A 17,582-nucleotide genomic window follows, 5' to 3' on the forward strand; every position below is an offset into this window, starting at 1 on the left:
TTTTAGCAACCCTGTGTTGGTTCATTCAATTAAAAGAATAAAAGCCTTTTGCATGTAAAGTCTGAGAATTAATAGGCTAGAGGAATTCTAGCACCTTTGTGTTAGATGCTTCTCCTTAGTTATTTCCTATGCTTTTTTTTTCTTTTTAGAAGAAAAACATCCATCAGCTATTTTGTCTCCATGGCAATGGAGGACCTCCCTTTGTTTCTCAGCTCCCAATTATAAAATCATTCTAACATTTTAAATAATTGGGTTATTGAAACCCAATAAGATGTACTTATGAATACTTGATCTCCTTATAAGTAGCATAAATTATCAGAAAACCTTAAAATGTCTTTTTTAAAATAATAATGGTTTTAGTTTTATAATTTCTCCTACCTCAATTATAAGATGACTCAGTCTCCTGACCTATTTTAATGAAGTGTCTTCTAAAGTAGCGCACACATCCACACGTGCACGCAGCTTCCTTGCCATAGATAGCAAGGAGGAAATGCTCAAGAATTAGTAGTTTATTCATAGCTCAACTGCTTTACCTTTCCTACCATGGCAGCGTTATCTCCTACTGCTCTAGTACTGCATCCTCTTGTGTTTTTTATCTAAAAATATTATATTCAGTTGCCTGATAATAATGAATCTTCGAAGTAACGCTCCATGTGGGAGTAACTGGGGAATGCATTGATTATTGTGGCTCATGGCGACCCTGGGCATTTTGCAGACAATATTAAGACGGTCATGTGCGGATGGCACCTTTTTTGATTGTTCGGGTGTTGTACTTGTTAATGCATCGCACGCCTGGGCATTGCACCGAGCCAGCAAGGGGCAGAGAACCACCTTGCTGGGCTGGAAACGGCCTCAGCCTCAGTGAGGAAACACTTTATCAAAGGGAATAAAAAATGGAAATGAGCAACTTCTAGGCTCATTACAGTCACCTAGAAACCTTAAAAGCTGCAACTGCCCTTGCTGTTCCTTCCAGGGCTGTATTAATTTGAGAGATGTTGGGTTGGCACCTGCTTCGTGTATTGTGTTGTGTCGTATTCCGAGCAGCCTCGTCTGTACAGAGGCGACCGTTCCATTTGTGCCCTCAAAGTCTAAGGCGAGAGAGGATACACCTACGGAACGATCTGCTCTGGAAGCCCCGGTGTGTACTTTCGGCAGGTGGAGATAAAATGTAGCAGCACTGCAGAGATGAAGGGATTTTTCTTTAACTGAAGAACTGGAGACACTCCGAAGTGGAACACAATACTGAGGAAGAGTTAGGATCTGAAATTCTGGAACTAAGAGGGGGTGATTCTAGAAAAAAATACACAAGTCAGCGACATGAGAGGGAACGCCTCTGCAAGGCAAATCTGATCGGAGCTGTGGGGTTTGTAGGAGGGTGATGAGTGATGAGTAGAACGTTATGCTCAATCCCAGTGCGAATGAAGGATTGCGTTCCAGACTAGAGATTCTGGGCTTCGGTCTACAGCGTCCTGCGGTGTTTTTCTATGTGCGGGAGTAACTTAGCCATAGGGTGTGTGAAGGCAGTTGATCTGGAGGCAGTTTGTAAGCTGTTGGGGAAGGCACTAACCAAGGATGCAGACAGTGTTTGGGAGCCGTCGGTGTAGCCCTTGAAAGGTGCGGAGCTGCTGTTGTGGCCGCGGCATGGCCATTGGAGGGCCGCAGGAGCGGTGCTGGCTGCAGCGTGGGGTGGGTGTGGCCAGTTCACTGAACCTGGGGAGAGCGGACCGAGAAGGGCCAGAGGCCGGTACTGTGAGCAAAGAAGTGAGCTGGCTCGGTAAGAGAGCGGCCTGTTTCAGCCGCCTTGCCTCCAGAGCGCCCACAGCAACTGCAGTGCAAACGGCTGAAGAGCAGGGGATGATGTACCTCAGAGCTAAAGGTAAAAGAAGTCAGAACTAGAGTTTTGCCTTCGTTAGGCTTTGAAGAAGGGTAGTAGTTTTCACGTCTTTGTTTCGAGTGAGGAGTATTCGCAGAAAAGAGAGCAGGGCCGGGACTAGGTCCATGGAGAACATCGACATTTAGAAGGTATAAAAAAGAGGGGAACGTCTGTCTCCCACCAAAGAAAGACCTCAAACACGCAGAGGTAGTCAGAGGCAGCCGAGGGGCGGGAGCCCCGCAAGCGGGCCAAGGAGGCAGCGTCCGAGAAGCTGGACTGGGCCAGCAGAGGCAGGCTTACCTGAAAACTGAAATCTTTGCCTTCAGAAGGAGAAAAGCTCCGAACGTGTGTGCTTCCAGAGCAGAGAACTTTCAATCTGTACAGTTTCCTGGAAGAACTTCTGCTGTCAGTCACAGCCACAGGCTCCTGATTTCCCAGCAGGACAGGTGGTCAGCAACCTGCTGCTGGACTCGGCACCCTGGAAGAGCCCCCGCCCCCAGACACAGGGTGCTTCCCGGGAGCCCGCAGGAGCCCGCAGCTGTGTCAGTGGTGTTGTTGTCTCTGTTTCCACCAGAAAAGAAACCCTGTGGGTCTGTGGGTTCCGCTCCTGGAACACTGCCTGTCTGCCTCTGGACCAGCTGCCCTCAACCTGTTGTTCCCAGTTTGAGGTCAGGGAACACCCCACCCGCCGAAGGTAATATTCTGTTATCTGTGGGCATTCATTTTTCTGAAGGGGTTGATTTACTCTTTTTCTGGTTCTTAAATGATTCCTTTTCTTGAAAAGATGAGAACTACTGTAGTGGATTATATACTTTTGCACAATGGTGTGAGTTCTTCTAGGATAAGAGCCTGGTCTTAAATATTTCTATGTTTTCATGGTACCATACCATCTCGGCAGGATGAATACATAATGGTACTGTATTAGATGGCCAACAAGAATGATAAAAATACTTACTTTGGCTTTATAACTTTCTATTTAGGTTGGAAAATATACATACTTAGGAAACATTGCTTTTCTCCTAATAATGCCCACTATTAGAAAGCCTTACAGCTTAAAATAAGTAGTTCACACATAATTTTCTAATTTAGAATATTTCTTTCATAGTTTTGCAGAGTAAGGATTAATACAGTATTTTCATCCCACAAACGGGAAATCTAAGTTTCAGAGAACTCATGTGGCTGGTGGAAGGTCACATGCCATGCTGCCAGATACGAGACTGAGCCCAGGTCTTGTCCTTCAAGTCTCATGACTACTTATCCAAAGACTAGAGAAGCAGCCTACTTTGCTGTTAAGGATGATTTCAGCTGTAGTCCTGCTCCAGCACTTCCAAACGACACTGAGCAAAAACCTAAGGCTGTATTTGCACTTGCAAAATGTAGATAGTAAGAGTTTGTACTTATAACATGGTTAAAAAGTCTAATAAGATAATCTTTATTTTATTTTATTTTATTTTATTTTAGTCTTTTTGAGACAGGGTCTTGCTATGCAGTTCAGGCTGGCAGTGAGCTCACTGTGTAGCCCAGGCTGGTCTTGAACTCACAGTGATCCTCCTGCCTCAGCCTCCCGAGTGCTAGGATTACAGGCATGTGCCACACCACCCAGCAAGAAAACTTTATAAGTACACAAAAAAGTTAGCTATTGCTATCTCATAAATATTTATTTGTAAATAAAAGTAAACTTATTTGGGATGTATTGGTTGGCAATAGATTACTTTTTTCCATGAATAAGATACTTTTATTAGCCTGAAGTTTGATGCTTGTGTTAAATGCAGTGGCTTCAGAGTAGCTGTACTGCTGAATGACAGCTATAAGTATTATATAGTGAATTTAATTTCTTAGTTTTATACTAGATGACATCAAACTGGAGTAGTGAGGCTCAGTTTGGTCAGGGTAGAGTTAGAGTGGTGTATCAAACTGTATGATGTAGTGTACCCTCGTTGTGCCCTAGACCAGACTGCCCAACAGAGTGAGGGAAATACTTCTCTCTTACTCTCCATGATTGCCCCTCCACTCCTTACTTTTCATGGAATCAGGAATCACAGGCCTGATTTGGAACTTCTGGCTCATCGGCTATTGCATATCCCCCGCTCCTCATTTAAACGTATCTGCACCATGATTTGACGAATGGAGATCATTAGTGCTCAACCCTAATTAAAATACAATTTTCAAGTGTATTTGCTCAATACTGTTTTATGTATTATTTTAATGATGAACTTAAAAATGATTAAAAAAAAATAAGTTCGTTGTTTGCGTGACCAGTGAGGCTTCTTAGATGCCTGCACAGACAAAGTGGGAGAATACCGGGAAAGGAGATCCTGCGCGGTGGGTACGCGTCAGGCCGTTGTGGGTGGACAGGAGCTTCTGCAGTACTGGCATGCCGTCACGTAAATGCTAGTCGAGGACATCAGGGCCCTAACGCTGCTTTCTTTTACCAAAACAAATGTGCTCTCAGTGTGATTCTAGAACGAGACAAACCTGATATTAAACATATTAAATGGAATCCACAATTTGTTGGTGCAAGCTGAAATGGAAACATAAGCCTGAGTACACAAGGACAATGTCATATCGACAACTCCGCTTCATTCTCAACGTCGGCAGGAGGCTCTGCCTGCTGACAAGTGTCAGTGAGAACAGCGCCTGTGCAGGGAACCCCCGCCTGAGGAACAGGCCCCGGATGGGCTGACAGAGCTCACTTCCTGTGAGCTCTGCAGCTGGGGCTGAGTAAACTGGGACGCGGGCACATGTGTGTCTGAGCTTGTTCCACCCGCTGGTAACCCAGCTACACAGCGTATTAATGTTTTTAAATGTAGTAAATGAGTAAAGTGGTGTTTAAAATGGCTAACTTCGACAGCTCACCCCAAGTCCTGGAAGCATCTTCTGGCTTTCATGATAGTTATCCTAGACCTATGTAATTTAGGGGGAGCAGGGTGAGTGAGTTGAAACTCATGATCGAAATATATGGGATGAGATTATGAAAAAGAATTATTATGTTTTCCAAATATAACAGAATCACTTGTGTATGTGTCTATACATCCGCTTAACTTCATGAAGTTTAGAGACATAACTCTCTTATTCTTGGGACAATCTTCAGACACACAGTCCTGCATGAGCATGTGCACACACGCAAACACACACACACACACACACACACACTAGGGCTTTCCAACATAATTCTAAGGGGGCTTTTGTCATAGCAATATTAATATTGTGTGTGTTTTAAAAAGTATTTCTTTACCAAGAAATAATTCCTTATATTTTTCCTTTTACTCTATTATTTCTCTGAGAAAATTAATGTGTAAATTGTTGTTTCCTAAGCTTGAAACTATCCCAGTATGGCTTTCCTTGGGCTATTCTCTTTGCTGGTTCTGCAAAGTGTGGTGTCAGGAGCCTCTTTCCCAGATGGAACCATTGCAGAGGTGTCGGTGAGCATGTACAACCATCTCCGAGCCTCTGCGGAAGATGAAAATATTCTCTTCTCTCCGCTGAGCATTGCCCTTGCAATGGGAATAATGGAACTTGGGGCTCAAGGCTCTACTCTGAAAGAAATCCGCCTTGCAATGGGATATGACAACTTGAAAACTGGTGAGTGCGCTCTGGTTGGATTTCTCCAGGTGGTTGGACTTTAAATTTGAACTAAGTTATTTTTTCATGTGTTGGAGGCGGTGATATTTACACAAAGTAAGAAATTATGATACTGAAGTGGTATGGCTGGAAGGGCTAGAAAGGTGTTAATTCCTGCCTCCACCTATGCCTAAGTCTAAAAAATTACACTTCAAAATTATTATTATTTAAATAAATTTCATTGTGATACAAATAAATGATTCTGGAGTGCCTGATCTATAGGGAAAAGCTTGTATTATTCAATTGTCGTGCAAATACATGAAACATTACAACTATGATTATTTGTGTAAAGGAAGGAACATGGTTCTCTAAGACCGTAAGACATTTTTTACTTAAAAATCAACTGTATCCCCTTTTTTAAAATAGCTTATAAGAGGGCTGGGGCTATAAGCTCTGGCAAGCGCAAGGTCATGAGTTTGATCCCCGGTACCACAATAAATAAATAAATAAATATATAAATAAATAAATAAATTAGCATAGAAGAATTTTTTGAAATGTTGTATTATTATAAAAATTATATGTATACGGGAAAATTTCTAGCCCAAAGGTATTTTATAATCATTTTAATACCATGTATGATTTCTATTTTAATGCTTCTAATGTGCACATAAATTAACTCATTAGAAAGTTAAGGACTATGACTAATTAGAATGGATTTTCTAGTTATAATATTTAAAAAGTCTAGCAATAGTAAGGTTTAAAGGAAGAAATACCTTGAATTTCTTCTTTGTTTTAGTCAAGCTCAGGATGGCCTAGAACTCAATATGTAGGTAGCCCAGGCTGGCCTCGAGCTCACTGCAACCCTCAGGCCTCGGCTTCCCGAGCGTTGGGATCACAGGTGTGCACAACGATTCCAGCTAACTTGAATTTATAGAGATAATTAAAGAGAATTTCCCCCGGTAACTATAAAATAAGACTAATTTAAAGAAATCAACCCAGGTGCATTGAAAGAAAATCACTGACAATTTCTGCTTTGTAGATTCTAGCAATATAATAATGCAGTGGAAAATAGTATTAGTTGACAATATTAAGCTACTTATTGAAACATCCAGAAGTAATACGAGCACTGGAACAGCCTCGCCATAGCGCTGTGAGGAATAAGCCCGCTTTCCCTCGGGGCCGTGTTCTCCTTACGTCCCTACTGAGTTTACTGCTTGTTGCCCCTTCTTGACCTCTCGCCATGGTTGTTCCACGAATGAACGTCCTCCGTCGTCTTGCAGGTGAAGAACTTTCCCTCTTGAGGGCGTTTTCTAACATGGTACCCGCTGAGGAGAGCCAGTGTGAGCTGAAGATCGCCAATTCCCTCTTCGTACAGAATGGATTTCACGTCAATGAGGACTTTTTGAAAATGATGAAGAAGTACTTTAATGCAGAAGTAAATCATGTGGACTTCAGTCAAAACGTAGCTGCGGCCAACTACATCAATAAGTGGGTGGAAAACAACACAAGCGGTATGTTCTTTCTTTCCCTGCTAGCGTAGTTTAACCATCTTTTGTTCTGGAAAGTATTTGTCCCCTCAGTCCTTTGCATTTTGAATGTTCGACAGCATTTAGTTGGTGTCTAGTAGTAATTTTCTGCAGGTTACAGTCCATTTCGGAAACATTGCTTGTGAATGAACTCTCGAGGAAGAAGTGAATTTTTTCATACATGAAGAATTTGGCACCGATCACCTGAACTCTCTGCTCTCTGACTGACAGGCTTCCTCCACGTAGCAGGGTTAGCTTGAGCTCACTAGTGAATAAATGTATTACTAGAGAGGATGGCATTCAGTGATTCTTTCAACAATACAGTTAAGATAGAATTAGACAGGTAAAATCAGAATTTAAAGATATTTGTTAGCTTTAGATCTCCAAAACTAGATTGGCAATAAAAAATTCAAAAGGATTATTTCTTGAAAAGCAGCCTATTTTAAGCCCAAATAAATGGAAAGGGATTAGAATAAGATCCCCTTACCTTCCTCGGGCATGGTGACACATGTCCGTAATCCCAGTACTCTGGGCAGCTGAGGCAGAAGTATCACAGTTTTGAGCCCAGCCCAGACAATTTAGCAATTTAGAAAGACCGTATCTCAAAAAGAACAGAAAAACAAAAAACAGCTTGTGATGTTGCTCAGTGCAAAGGCCCTGGGTTCAGTCCCCATGGTTGAAATCCCTACAAAAAAGCAATTATGTTAAATTTGACTTCAAATTAATATTTTAAAATTTAAGGTCTTCAGATGTTCCACATTTTACTTTTTAAGTTTCTAATTTTTGTTTATTAGTTTGTCTGAGACAGTCTCACTGTGTAGCTCATGCTGGCCTTGAACTCACTATGTAACCCTGGCTGGTGAAGCAGTCCTCCTGCCTCAGCCTCCCAGAGTGCTGGGATGACAGGTGTGGGCCACCATGGCTGGCTAAGGTGTTCCACATTTTATCATTTTATCTTCCAATTTTATCTGAGTAATAATTGATATTAGGATCTAAAAAACAAGATAAAGGCAAAGAAAGTACTGTAGCTGTACATTAAATAAAATTTTAATGTCAAAACTCCCAAATAAATGTGAATCTAAAATTTTGTTAGGACAAAAAGAACTAAACCTAATCAGATACCCTTTATCCTATAATTCACAAAATACTGAAGCATTTATTTTAAGAAGTACTCTAATAAAATACAGAGAATGCAGAGCATATTTTGGTCCTATGTTTTCCAAGATTAAAAGATTAAATTGTAGCACAAAGAAAACTTATTTTGAAGGTCTTTTCTTAGCATTCAAAGAATAAATCAAGAATAACCATCCACCTGAGATATATTGAATTATTAAAGTGTATTAGTTTTCAAACTCTTTTAGACACTTCCAGCAAACAACAAAGACCAGTATCTTTTAAAATACGTTTGGAAAGGAGCAGCTCAAATGACAGAAATAAGGCATCAAGATTTAAACTGGCTTCACTCATCTGCTTTCATCTAGTTAACAGCAACTGTTGTATTTGTGGAAGGATGTCCGATATTCAGGGGAAAGTTTGAATTGTTGACATTTAATCTCAAACATTGTTCAAGAATCAATTTAGAAATGTTTGCGTGCTCAGTCAGTGTTCAGAGTCTCACATGTATGATTGCAGCTCACGGTGGTGCTGCCTGAGAGTCATGCATGTGGCTGTGTAGTTTGTATGTCAGGGTGCTACTGGTATTACTTGAGGCGGTATTGTTGTTTTGGATGAGTTTAGTTGCTAACTATATAATCGTGTGTGCATGTGTGTGTGTGTGTGTGTGTGTGTGTAATTTTTTTCTTTGAAAGTAAGATAGCTTTTATTTTCATTGTAAATGTAGTGTACAATAGTCGCAAACCACTGTATCACATGGTGATAACATTCGGTACCCTTCACTTTTTAATTTAGCATGAATTTTTGTCTGTTTACTTTTCCTTAAATAGATCTTCTGAAAGATTTGGTGTCCCCAAGAGATTTTGAGGCTGTCACTCATCTGGCGCTCATCAATGCTGTGTATTTCAAGGGCAACTGGAAGTCACAGTTTAGACCCGAAAATACTAGAACTTTTTCCTTCACTAAAGATGACGAAAGTGAGGTCCAAATTCCCATGATGTACCAGCAAGGGGAATTTTATTACGGTAAGCAACTTTGGGCTTTCTTTCTTTCTTCTTGTAGCACACCAATAAATTCTAGAAAGATGAAATGAAATATTCATTACTCAAGCTCTTTGTCAGTCTCATTTGGGCTAGAATTCAATTTCCTTAGCTGCATTTTCCAAGGCTACTTGTAATTAGACGCTGAGTGAACATTCTGTGCATTGACAGTTTCCCAGTGTGTCCCTTTAATTCCTGTAGCCGATCAGACCTGCTGAGTGGGCTTTCATCTGGAAACATCTGGCACGATGCACGAACGTTCCGCGTTACTGCGCGACTCCCTGGCTTTGGGATGTTTTCCAGTGAGCTGCTCGGCCCACCACACCCTTGATTTAGGCTCCTTACCACTTTTTGAATTGGAATCGTTCTTCTCACAGGAGCATTTAAATTCTTTTATTTAAAATTTTTTTAAACTATTGCCAGAAATAATTGTTCATTCAGTTTCATTTAATGACTGTGCTTTGTGATAAAATTTAATACCCCCAGTGTTGTTTTCAAACATGTTTCTTTACTCTTCAGCTTAGTGTGTTATTCCTTTCTACATACTAAATTAAATTCTAATAATTTGTTAAGTCACAATCAGAAATGTAATTTTAAGCCAAGTGTATTTTAGAACTAATAGTTTATACTATTTAAAAGTATATTATAATGTTAAAAGACTATAATCACAGCAAATCTAGTTAATAGTCAAAATATGAAAGGGAAATACCCATTTGTGTGAAAACCAAAATGTTTAATGTCTAAACAACCTAGATCTATTATGGGAAAGTGTTCATTAAAAAGCATTACATATATTTATTTGCCATTTGTAGTTCTTCATCTGAGAAATGTGTATTCAGCACAGTTAATGCTTAAATTTTTTTCTTAATTTTTTGACCAATTTTGCATGCTTATACCTGGTAATCTGAACAACTACTCTGAAGATAACAATATGCAATATAACAAACCATTGTTGATTTCCTATCATCTTGTTTTGAAATTCTGTATAGGTTTTCATGTTTTTAAAACGTTTATTCTCTTTAAAATAGAAACAGCATGACATTAATTTTTGAAAGTAGGGAGATTTTAAAGCAGTGGCAGAAGTGTTTGTTTTAAAGACTGTTGAGAATATATTCAAGCCTAGATAATTTGGCCAAGTTCATAGAACACCAAGAGATTACCTAATTACCTAATCTGAGATCTTAGTCATCGTAAATACACGAGACCAGTGATGACAAAGCCTTCCAAGCTTTCAGTGATACAGACAGCCTGCGGTGGCATACATGGCATAGGTTAGCCACCACTGCACTAGACTACTGTAGGATGACTAGGTTTCTTCTTGTCTGTGTAACTATGGCCTCAAAACTTGTAGTGGAGGTAATATTAGAGGATCAGGTATTATGTAGCCAATTCCCTCTTTAGATATCAAGTAAATGTTGTTAAATGTGATTTGCATCCAACTCGGGGCCATGCTTTATTTTTGTAATGAGAATTTTTATTGTTTATAGTAATATGCTTTAAATATTTTGAAGTATTTCACTTAAAAGTAAAAATAAATCTAGAGAACATGTTATGACAAATGTGAAAATATTCTGGGGACTCTAAAATAAAATAAATTTTGCAGGGCCCTGGAACATTAAAATTCATTTAATTTCAGGGACAGTTTTGCAGATGCCAAACATTCTTATTTTCTACACCCTATTTCTGAAGAAATCCTAACCAAATTAAACCTTTTTAGAGGAACTTTTCACATAGATCTTTCATGGCCCTTCCTTCCTGTTCAGGGGAATTCAGTGATGGCTCCAATGAAGCTGGCGGTATCTACCAAGTCCTAGAGATACCGTACGAGGGTGACGAGCTAAGCATGACGCTAGTGTTGTCCAGACAGGAAGTCCCACTGGCTACTCTAGAACCACTGGTCAAGGCGCAGCTGATTGAAGAATGGGCCAACTCTGTGAAGAAGCAAAAAGTAGAAGTGTACCTTCCCAGGTGAGCGCTCTCCCGCGGCTCCTCCCACAGCATGGAGGGAGGGCTTCCGGTGGAGGCGTGAGCGATAAAACTGCCCTGCCTTCGACTCTTACATGGCCTCCTCCTCCTGCTCTTCTTTGTCCTCTTCCTCCTCCTGTTCTAGTCCTTAGTGTTCTTTCATGCTTCAGTGTTTCTCCCCAGGCATCCGTGTTTACTCACTGATTCATTCACTGCTATGTTCCGAGGCCTAGATCCAGTGATGAGTCAATATTCTTAGCTTTGTTTTAGGAGATTATTTGATCGACTTTCTCCGAATATTGTTCTCATGGACAGTCTTTCTGATTTTGTTACTGGAGTTGATTACAGCTGGAGGGAAAATAATCTCTGGCCTTGCCGGCAGAGGCACAAGCAAATCACTGGGCCAGACACAGAGATGCAGCCGAGAACAGTCAAGAGGAGGCAGCTCTGCGAAAGGCCCCTCTGCGGCTGAAAGCATGAAATCCGTGCAGATCTGTAATATCCTGACCGCCACTCACCTCCTGAACCCCGCCTCTGCCAGTCAGCACACCAGCACTTTGCAGCGTTGTCCCCACGTGCTTGAGTTACGCCCTGTGCGTCCTGCTCCTTTCATGTCCTGGAGTCCGCGTTCATGGTCCCAGAAAGCCCTTCTCGCAGTCCTCGCCAGACCTTCTTGCTCACACTTCGGAGTCAGCTCAGGTCCCAGTTCTACTAGAGAGCCTCCCCGAGCTGTGTGTTGGACCAGGTGACCCTCACCTGCGTCTCATATTTGCTCCTCCTGGTTACGACCCGAGACCATCCCACCGGAGCATTGCCTTCTGCGTCCTGCTTCCCCTCTGCAAGTTTTTATACGGTAGAACCAATTTTCTTCAACGGAAAAGAAACACAGTAAATGTTTGTAAAATGAAACCCAGCTGATGATGTTTATTCCATCCCTGAGGACCTTAAGAGCTAGTAAGAAAGCTAGATTAGTTCAACATACATATGTTTAAAAATATAACGTGTAAACTTAGGCTAGACCGCAAGACACACCAATAAATAGCAGATAAATATACATGTATATGTGGCAGTACAGTTCTAACACTCATTCCAAATTAAGAAAATGTTCAAATATAGTTGCCATGAACATTTAAAGGTGATAAATAAGGCATTAAAGAATGCTAAATTATTTAAAACGTATTGACTCACTTGTTAAAATTTTTGAAATACCCTCACATGTTTGCAGTGCGTCGTGATTACAGTCCTCCTGGGGAGCGGGTCCACGACATAGCGCGGCTTGTTTCCCTCTCCTGCCCTCCCTTCCTGCTTCCCCCTTCCCTCCGTGTCTTGGTCGCCTTTCCCACGGGAAAAGATCCACCTCCCTGTCTCCTGTCGCTGTGTCTATCTTTTATTTTGCTCTTTAAATCGTCAGCTCATTGATATTTATTCTGATTTAGGGAACTCTGGGGAAGAGGGCAAGCCTCTGGGAGGGAGAGCAGGAGGGCGGCCACGGGACTGAAGTTGATTAAGGTGTATTAAATGATGTACCAGCTTCCCCAAACAGGCCCCATCGTGGTGTAGTATCGACAGCCACTCAGGAAATTTTTAAAGAGTTACTTTTTATTTAAATACCTATTTTTACAAAAGCTTAGCTGGTTCTTGCTTGTGTTACTGAAAGAGGTCTATTTGGGAGTGTAGATATTTTGGGCTAGAAAATTATTTTTTGGCTGGCCATTACCGTACATAATATATAGTCATACATTCCTTGGTCTGCTTATAAAAATTAAGGTAATCCAAACTAAGTGTTTCATTTTTTTCTCTTTGGTTAAAACATTCAGTGTGAATCACTTTCTATGACAATACCGTTAAAATATAGAAAAAAATTCTACTCTAAGTCTGCTATCAAGCATAGTCAATGAATATCTAACAAATAAAGCCACTTTTAAAATATATGATAATTGAATCTATACTTTTAAAAGAGCCTTTACAATGGATTTTGAAATATTTGAGATTAAGCATGATTTTTGTAAGTAAATAAAAATGGTTTCTTAAAATGTTAAAAAAGTATATGATAATTAATTCTTGCAAATACATAAACAATATGTCTTAATGCCAAGCACAGTTTACTTTTGGACATTAATATGAGTTTAAATTACATTCTAAGTCAGATCTAAGCTTATTAGTCATTTAGTCCATGTCAGTACTCATCTGCTGACCTTTTTCATTAATTTTGTTTTTCCTGGCATTTTACACGGAATTCCTTTTGATTTTATCAGAAATTCATAGCGTTAATGATTCTCTTACTGACATCCATAAGTTAAGAGTAGTGTCTCCAAATGCTTTAAATCTGTGAAGATATAAAGTTGTTTAGGAATATTTTAGCAGAATTCTAAATGAATGCTTAATAAGTATCATATATTCTAACTCAACCACATGCGTTAGAAAATATGGCCTCTGGGTCCTGTCCACTGAGAAATTGAAGACTGCAGCAGAAGAAAATTAAATTTTCATTTTCTAAGAGATATTCTTCAATTATGAACTAGTTTAGTTACTTGCTCATATTAATGCCTGTTACTAAACTAGGCACAGCTAATTACCGTAATCCATTTCTGCAGGAGTTTTATAAACTCCCCCTGCATGGCTAATGCACACACAGGGAAGTGAAAGAGCCAGATAAGATACAGCTGGTTTCCCTTTTGAACGGATTGAGAGTTTTCAAATACTTACGGTGCTCTAGGGGTCCGTGGGAAACTCCCTCCCGCCACTGTGCAGCAGTGGGACCCACTCAGCATTTCAGTGACCGTAGTGACTTGTGTGACCCAGCGTTAGCCCGGGTGAAAATGCTGCTGTTTTCTAGGTTATTCCGGTGTCAGTCTTTAATGATTTTGTAGTTTTATTCACGTATAGTATTTTGAAAATGCAACCCTGAATTTCTGTGATTTGATTAATATTAGTATGTACTAAAAGCAAAGAGCTAATAACTGAATGATGGCTCTTCAGTTGCTTTGTGCAGATAAAAGAGCCAAGGAATGGACAAGTGCAAATTATTCACATTCTGTTTTTATCTTTGAACAAAAAAATCTTACAAACTTCTAGATTTTATTCTACTTCAACCTATATGACCTGTCTTATGCCAGACATGGCAAACACTAAAATTAGTAACAGACGAGATTTGACTAGTTTGTAGTGAAGGAAGCAAGGATTAATACAGCTATTCAACAAAAATATACCCATGACTGTTAGAACGTGAACATGCGACATCTTAATAGCTACACGAGTGTGATGTTCTACCTAACCGCAGTAAGTAGTATCAGCAGTGCTGGCCCTTTACCCCGTGCCTTCAGCAAGCAAGCCACATTCTGAGGCTTTTGTAAGCCTGGTTTAACCCTCTAGTTAACAACGCTATGAAGGACATATTGTCATTGTCATTTTCCCTGTCTCCAAATTGAGGCTTAAAAGTTAAGGAACTTGCTCAAGTTCATCCGGATAAATATTCATCATCACCTGGCCAGCTGGCTACCAGTGTGATACAAATCAAGTTGCTCTGAAGAAGTAAGAAGAACCCACTCCTGATACGTGCCTCCACGTTCCCTGTTAGGGGGTGAGGGCCGCCTCGATCCACACCTCTGCTCTGCCTTTTGGAGCTGTGTGACCCTGAGCAAGTTGTCTCAGCTGCCGCTCAGCTCCTTCTCGTGTTACCTGAAGATAATGACACGTAACTTCAAGGGCAGTGGTGATATTTAAATTAGTCTGTTTTTAGTACTCTTCGAACAATTCCTGGCATACAATAAACTCCATATAAGTGTTCAAAAGTATACATACTAGCAAAAAGCACATACGCACATGCCCAAACACATCAAGCCATTGAATACATTCTCTAAGGCGTCTTGTACTTTCCTCTTTATTCCCTTTGTGAAGTGTGTACCATAAAGCAATTCTATTTTCTCATTAATACTTACTTTTGATAGAAAATGAAATAATGTAAAGACCAAGTTAAAGTATATGATAGAGTAAAATTCAGTACTTAGATTAGTATATTTAGTATATGTATATTTGTCTATCTTATTTTTTCCTAAAATGGGCCTACTGAAATTGTTTTCCTGGTCACTCCCCTTCTTGTCTAAGTTTTATATATGAAAATCATTTCCTTCCAGTTCTAAGACATAAAAATGATTCCAATATAACTTTCAGTGCCATAAAGACATAACCTAATACAGCCTAAAACTTGATATTTATGATCTATATTAATCAGAAAGCAACATCCTAAAGAAAGGAAAATTTTTCACTTTGACAGGATTTTGTGTCTTTTACTGTCGTCAAAACTTGTTTTAAAAAATATTTGTTAATGCCGCATACTTGACTCATACCTTTCACTAGAAAGAATAATGATACAATTCACTGCTTCAGGGAAGATTCCATAACCTGTCTGGCTTTCCTGTGGGAACCATGTGTTTGTCCATCTGTCTGTCTGTCTGTCTGTCTATCTAACTATCAATCGTCTATCTATCTATCACTTATCTATTATTTTGTGGTAGTGAGGATTGAGCCCAGAGCTTTGCACTGAGCTACATCACCAGCCCTTCTATTATTTTGAGACAGGGTTTCACTACACTGCTAAGTTGTGATCTTTCTGCCTCAGCCTCAGAGAGCACTTAGATCATAGAAATAAGCCATCATGCCTGACAAAACTATTTTTTTGAAAATAATACTCTATTTATGACCACTATACTTATACTTTTGTCTTCTTACAAAATTGCTGCATATTTATATATAATAACGCATAAAGTTCATTAAAACAAAACTAAGAGCCATTGTTCTTTTGTTTAAAAACACTGCTAGAATTATAAATGCCTACAATTTTTAAGAAATAATGTTTAACTCAATTTCATTGGTATTTTTTTGATAGCATGAGAACTGGTTTATTTATGTCCAGCAGATCAATATAACCATGAAGATGCATTTTATAATGTGATAGTTTTTACTGAGTTGAAATACTGAGTGGGTTAATTGTACAGCAGGACTCGGCCCTTGTTTCTCTGTGCATGGTGAGTGGGGGTTGGGTAAACAGCATAAACTGACCATAGTGCTAAAAGAAGGAAACACCCTGGGTAAATTTATAGGTAGTAATTACCAGCTTGAAAGGTTAAATATATTATTTACTAGATCAAAAATACATGATACTTAGTGATTATTGATCTAAAAATTCTTTCATTTTATAGTATATTAAGTTTGTGTCTATATCATGTATTTTCCAACTTATGAATTCAAATCCTATTGCTGTATCATTCCCTTCAATGCTTCATATTTTATAAGCATAATCAAATGGATCTTGCAGTCAAAAGTGTTTTAGCATAATTTACACTCTATAAAGTAGACATTTAAAATCAACATATCTAACATTCCATTCTTGTCCCAAGTAACAGTATATTATAACTGTTTTCCTCTTGTATGTTCTCCAGGTTCACAGTGGAACAGGAATTTGATTTAAAAGACATTTTGAAGGCTCTTGGAATAACTGAAATATTCTTTAAAAATGCAAATTTGACCACTCTGTCTGGTAAGAAATAAATATCAGCTTAAAATATGTTATTCTGTAAAAGTATATAAAAATCCTCTATCTACCATGGAATTCTGAGAGGTAAAATATGGTTTTGCCTCCCAAATAAATCTAGTAAAAAGTATTTTTAACTTCTATAAACAAACTATAAATATAATTATAGCATTAAGTTTATATTATGTTGTCCGTGTCTTATCTTTAATAAATTGTGTTCTCCACAAGGCTTGGCGTAAACATCTTGGAATTTCCCATCTTATCTGACACAATACCATGTGTAGTAGATAATCAAAAGGCGTGTTGATTGAATATCTCAATATGTCCCACTGTAGTGAATGATCAGGAAGGTAAAGGAAGAGCAGAAAAATGAGTGCCTCTTGCTGTGAGAATTAGACCAAAGATTGTTTTTAAAGGAATAGAGATTAAAGTAAGATGATTTAAACTTTTTCCAATGTCTTCCATAAAAAATGGTGGTTTTGAAGAGATACCTTCAAAGTATACTGGCACATTGAGATATTGAGTTATTTAGTCTAAATAGCCCAAAGGGAAAAAATCCACTTGAATTATTTGATTTGGATATCCAAACTTGTACAGAATAAACATCATAAAATATTAGTTATATTGAGGCATTTAGACTGTTTAAAATACTTTTGGGTCTATTTTTAAGTGGCTAACCCCAAGGCATTTATCATTAATAAAAGGCAACAGGCCAGGCATGGTGACATATCTGTAGTCTCAGGAGGATTGCTTGAGTTTGGGACCAGCTTTGCAATATCCGGTGTCAAAAAACAACCATCCAACCAGTTAGTCCAACAGGAATGAGAGGGCTTGGGGCATGGTCTACCTTCTCCCTCTGGCCAGACCGTCATCTCCATCGAGGAGTCCTGGGTAATCATGACTATGGAGGAACAAGAAAACAGCCTGTTGCTAGACACAGGTGCAAGTCTCCCGGTCCTTCTTTTCAATCCTGG

General features: G+C 39.3%; 1 protein-coding gene across 3 annotated transcripts in view; it reads left to right on the forward strand.

The window, feature by feature from the left end:
* Positions 1-736: 736 nt before the first annotated feature.
* Positions 737-17,582, forward strand: part of Serpini1 (serpin peptidase inhibitor, clade I (neuroserpin), member 1) — a 34,740-nt gene continuing 17,894 nt past the window's right edge. The window contains exons 1-7 of one of the 3 annotated variants that reach the window (XM_013518652.1): positions 737-1,876; positions 2,448-2,567; positions 5,189-5,455; positions 6,715-6,945; positions 8,904-9,098; positions 10,877-11,081; positions 11,394-12,257. In XM_013518652.1, the coding sequence (XP_013374106.1) occupies positions 5,206-5,455; positions 6,715-6,945; positions 8,904-9,098; positions 10,877-11,081; positions 11,394-11,550 (1,038 nt within the window). In that variant the 5' untranslated portion in view covers positions 737-1,876; positions 2,448-2,567; positions 5,189-5,205 and the 3' untranslated portion in view covers positions 11,551-12,257. Of the gene's footprint in view, positions 1,877-2,447; positions 2,568-5,188; positions 5,456-6,714; positions 6,946-8,903; positions 9,099-10,876; positions 11,082-11,393; positions 12,258-16,516; positions 16,615-17,582 lie in introns of those variants that run through there. The other 2 variants (XM_013518653.1, XM_005393142.2) reach the window with 2 other exon arrangements.

Source organism: Chinchilla lanigera, unplaced genomic scaffold (assembly GCF_000276665.1).
Source record: "Chinchilla lanigera isolate Chin_1 unplaced genomic scaffold, ChiLan1.0 scaffold00047, whole genome shotgun sequence".
NCBI classification, from domain to species: Eukaryota; Metazoa; Chordata; class Mammalia; order Rodentia; family Chinchillidae; genus Chinchilla; species Chinchilla lanigera.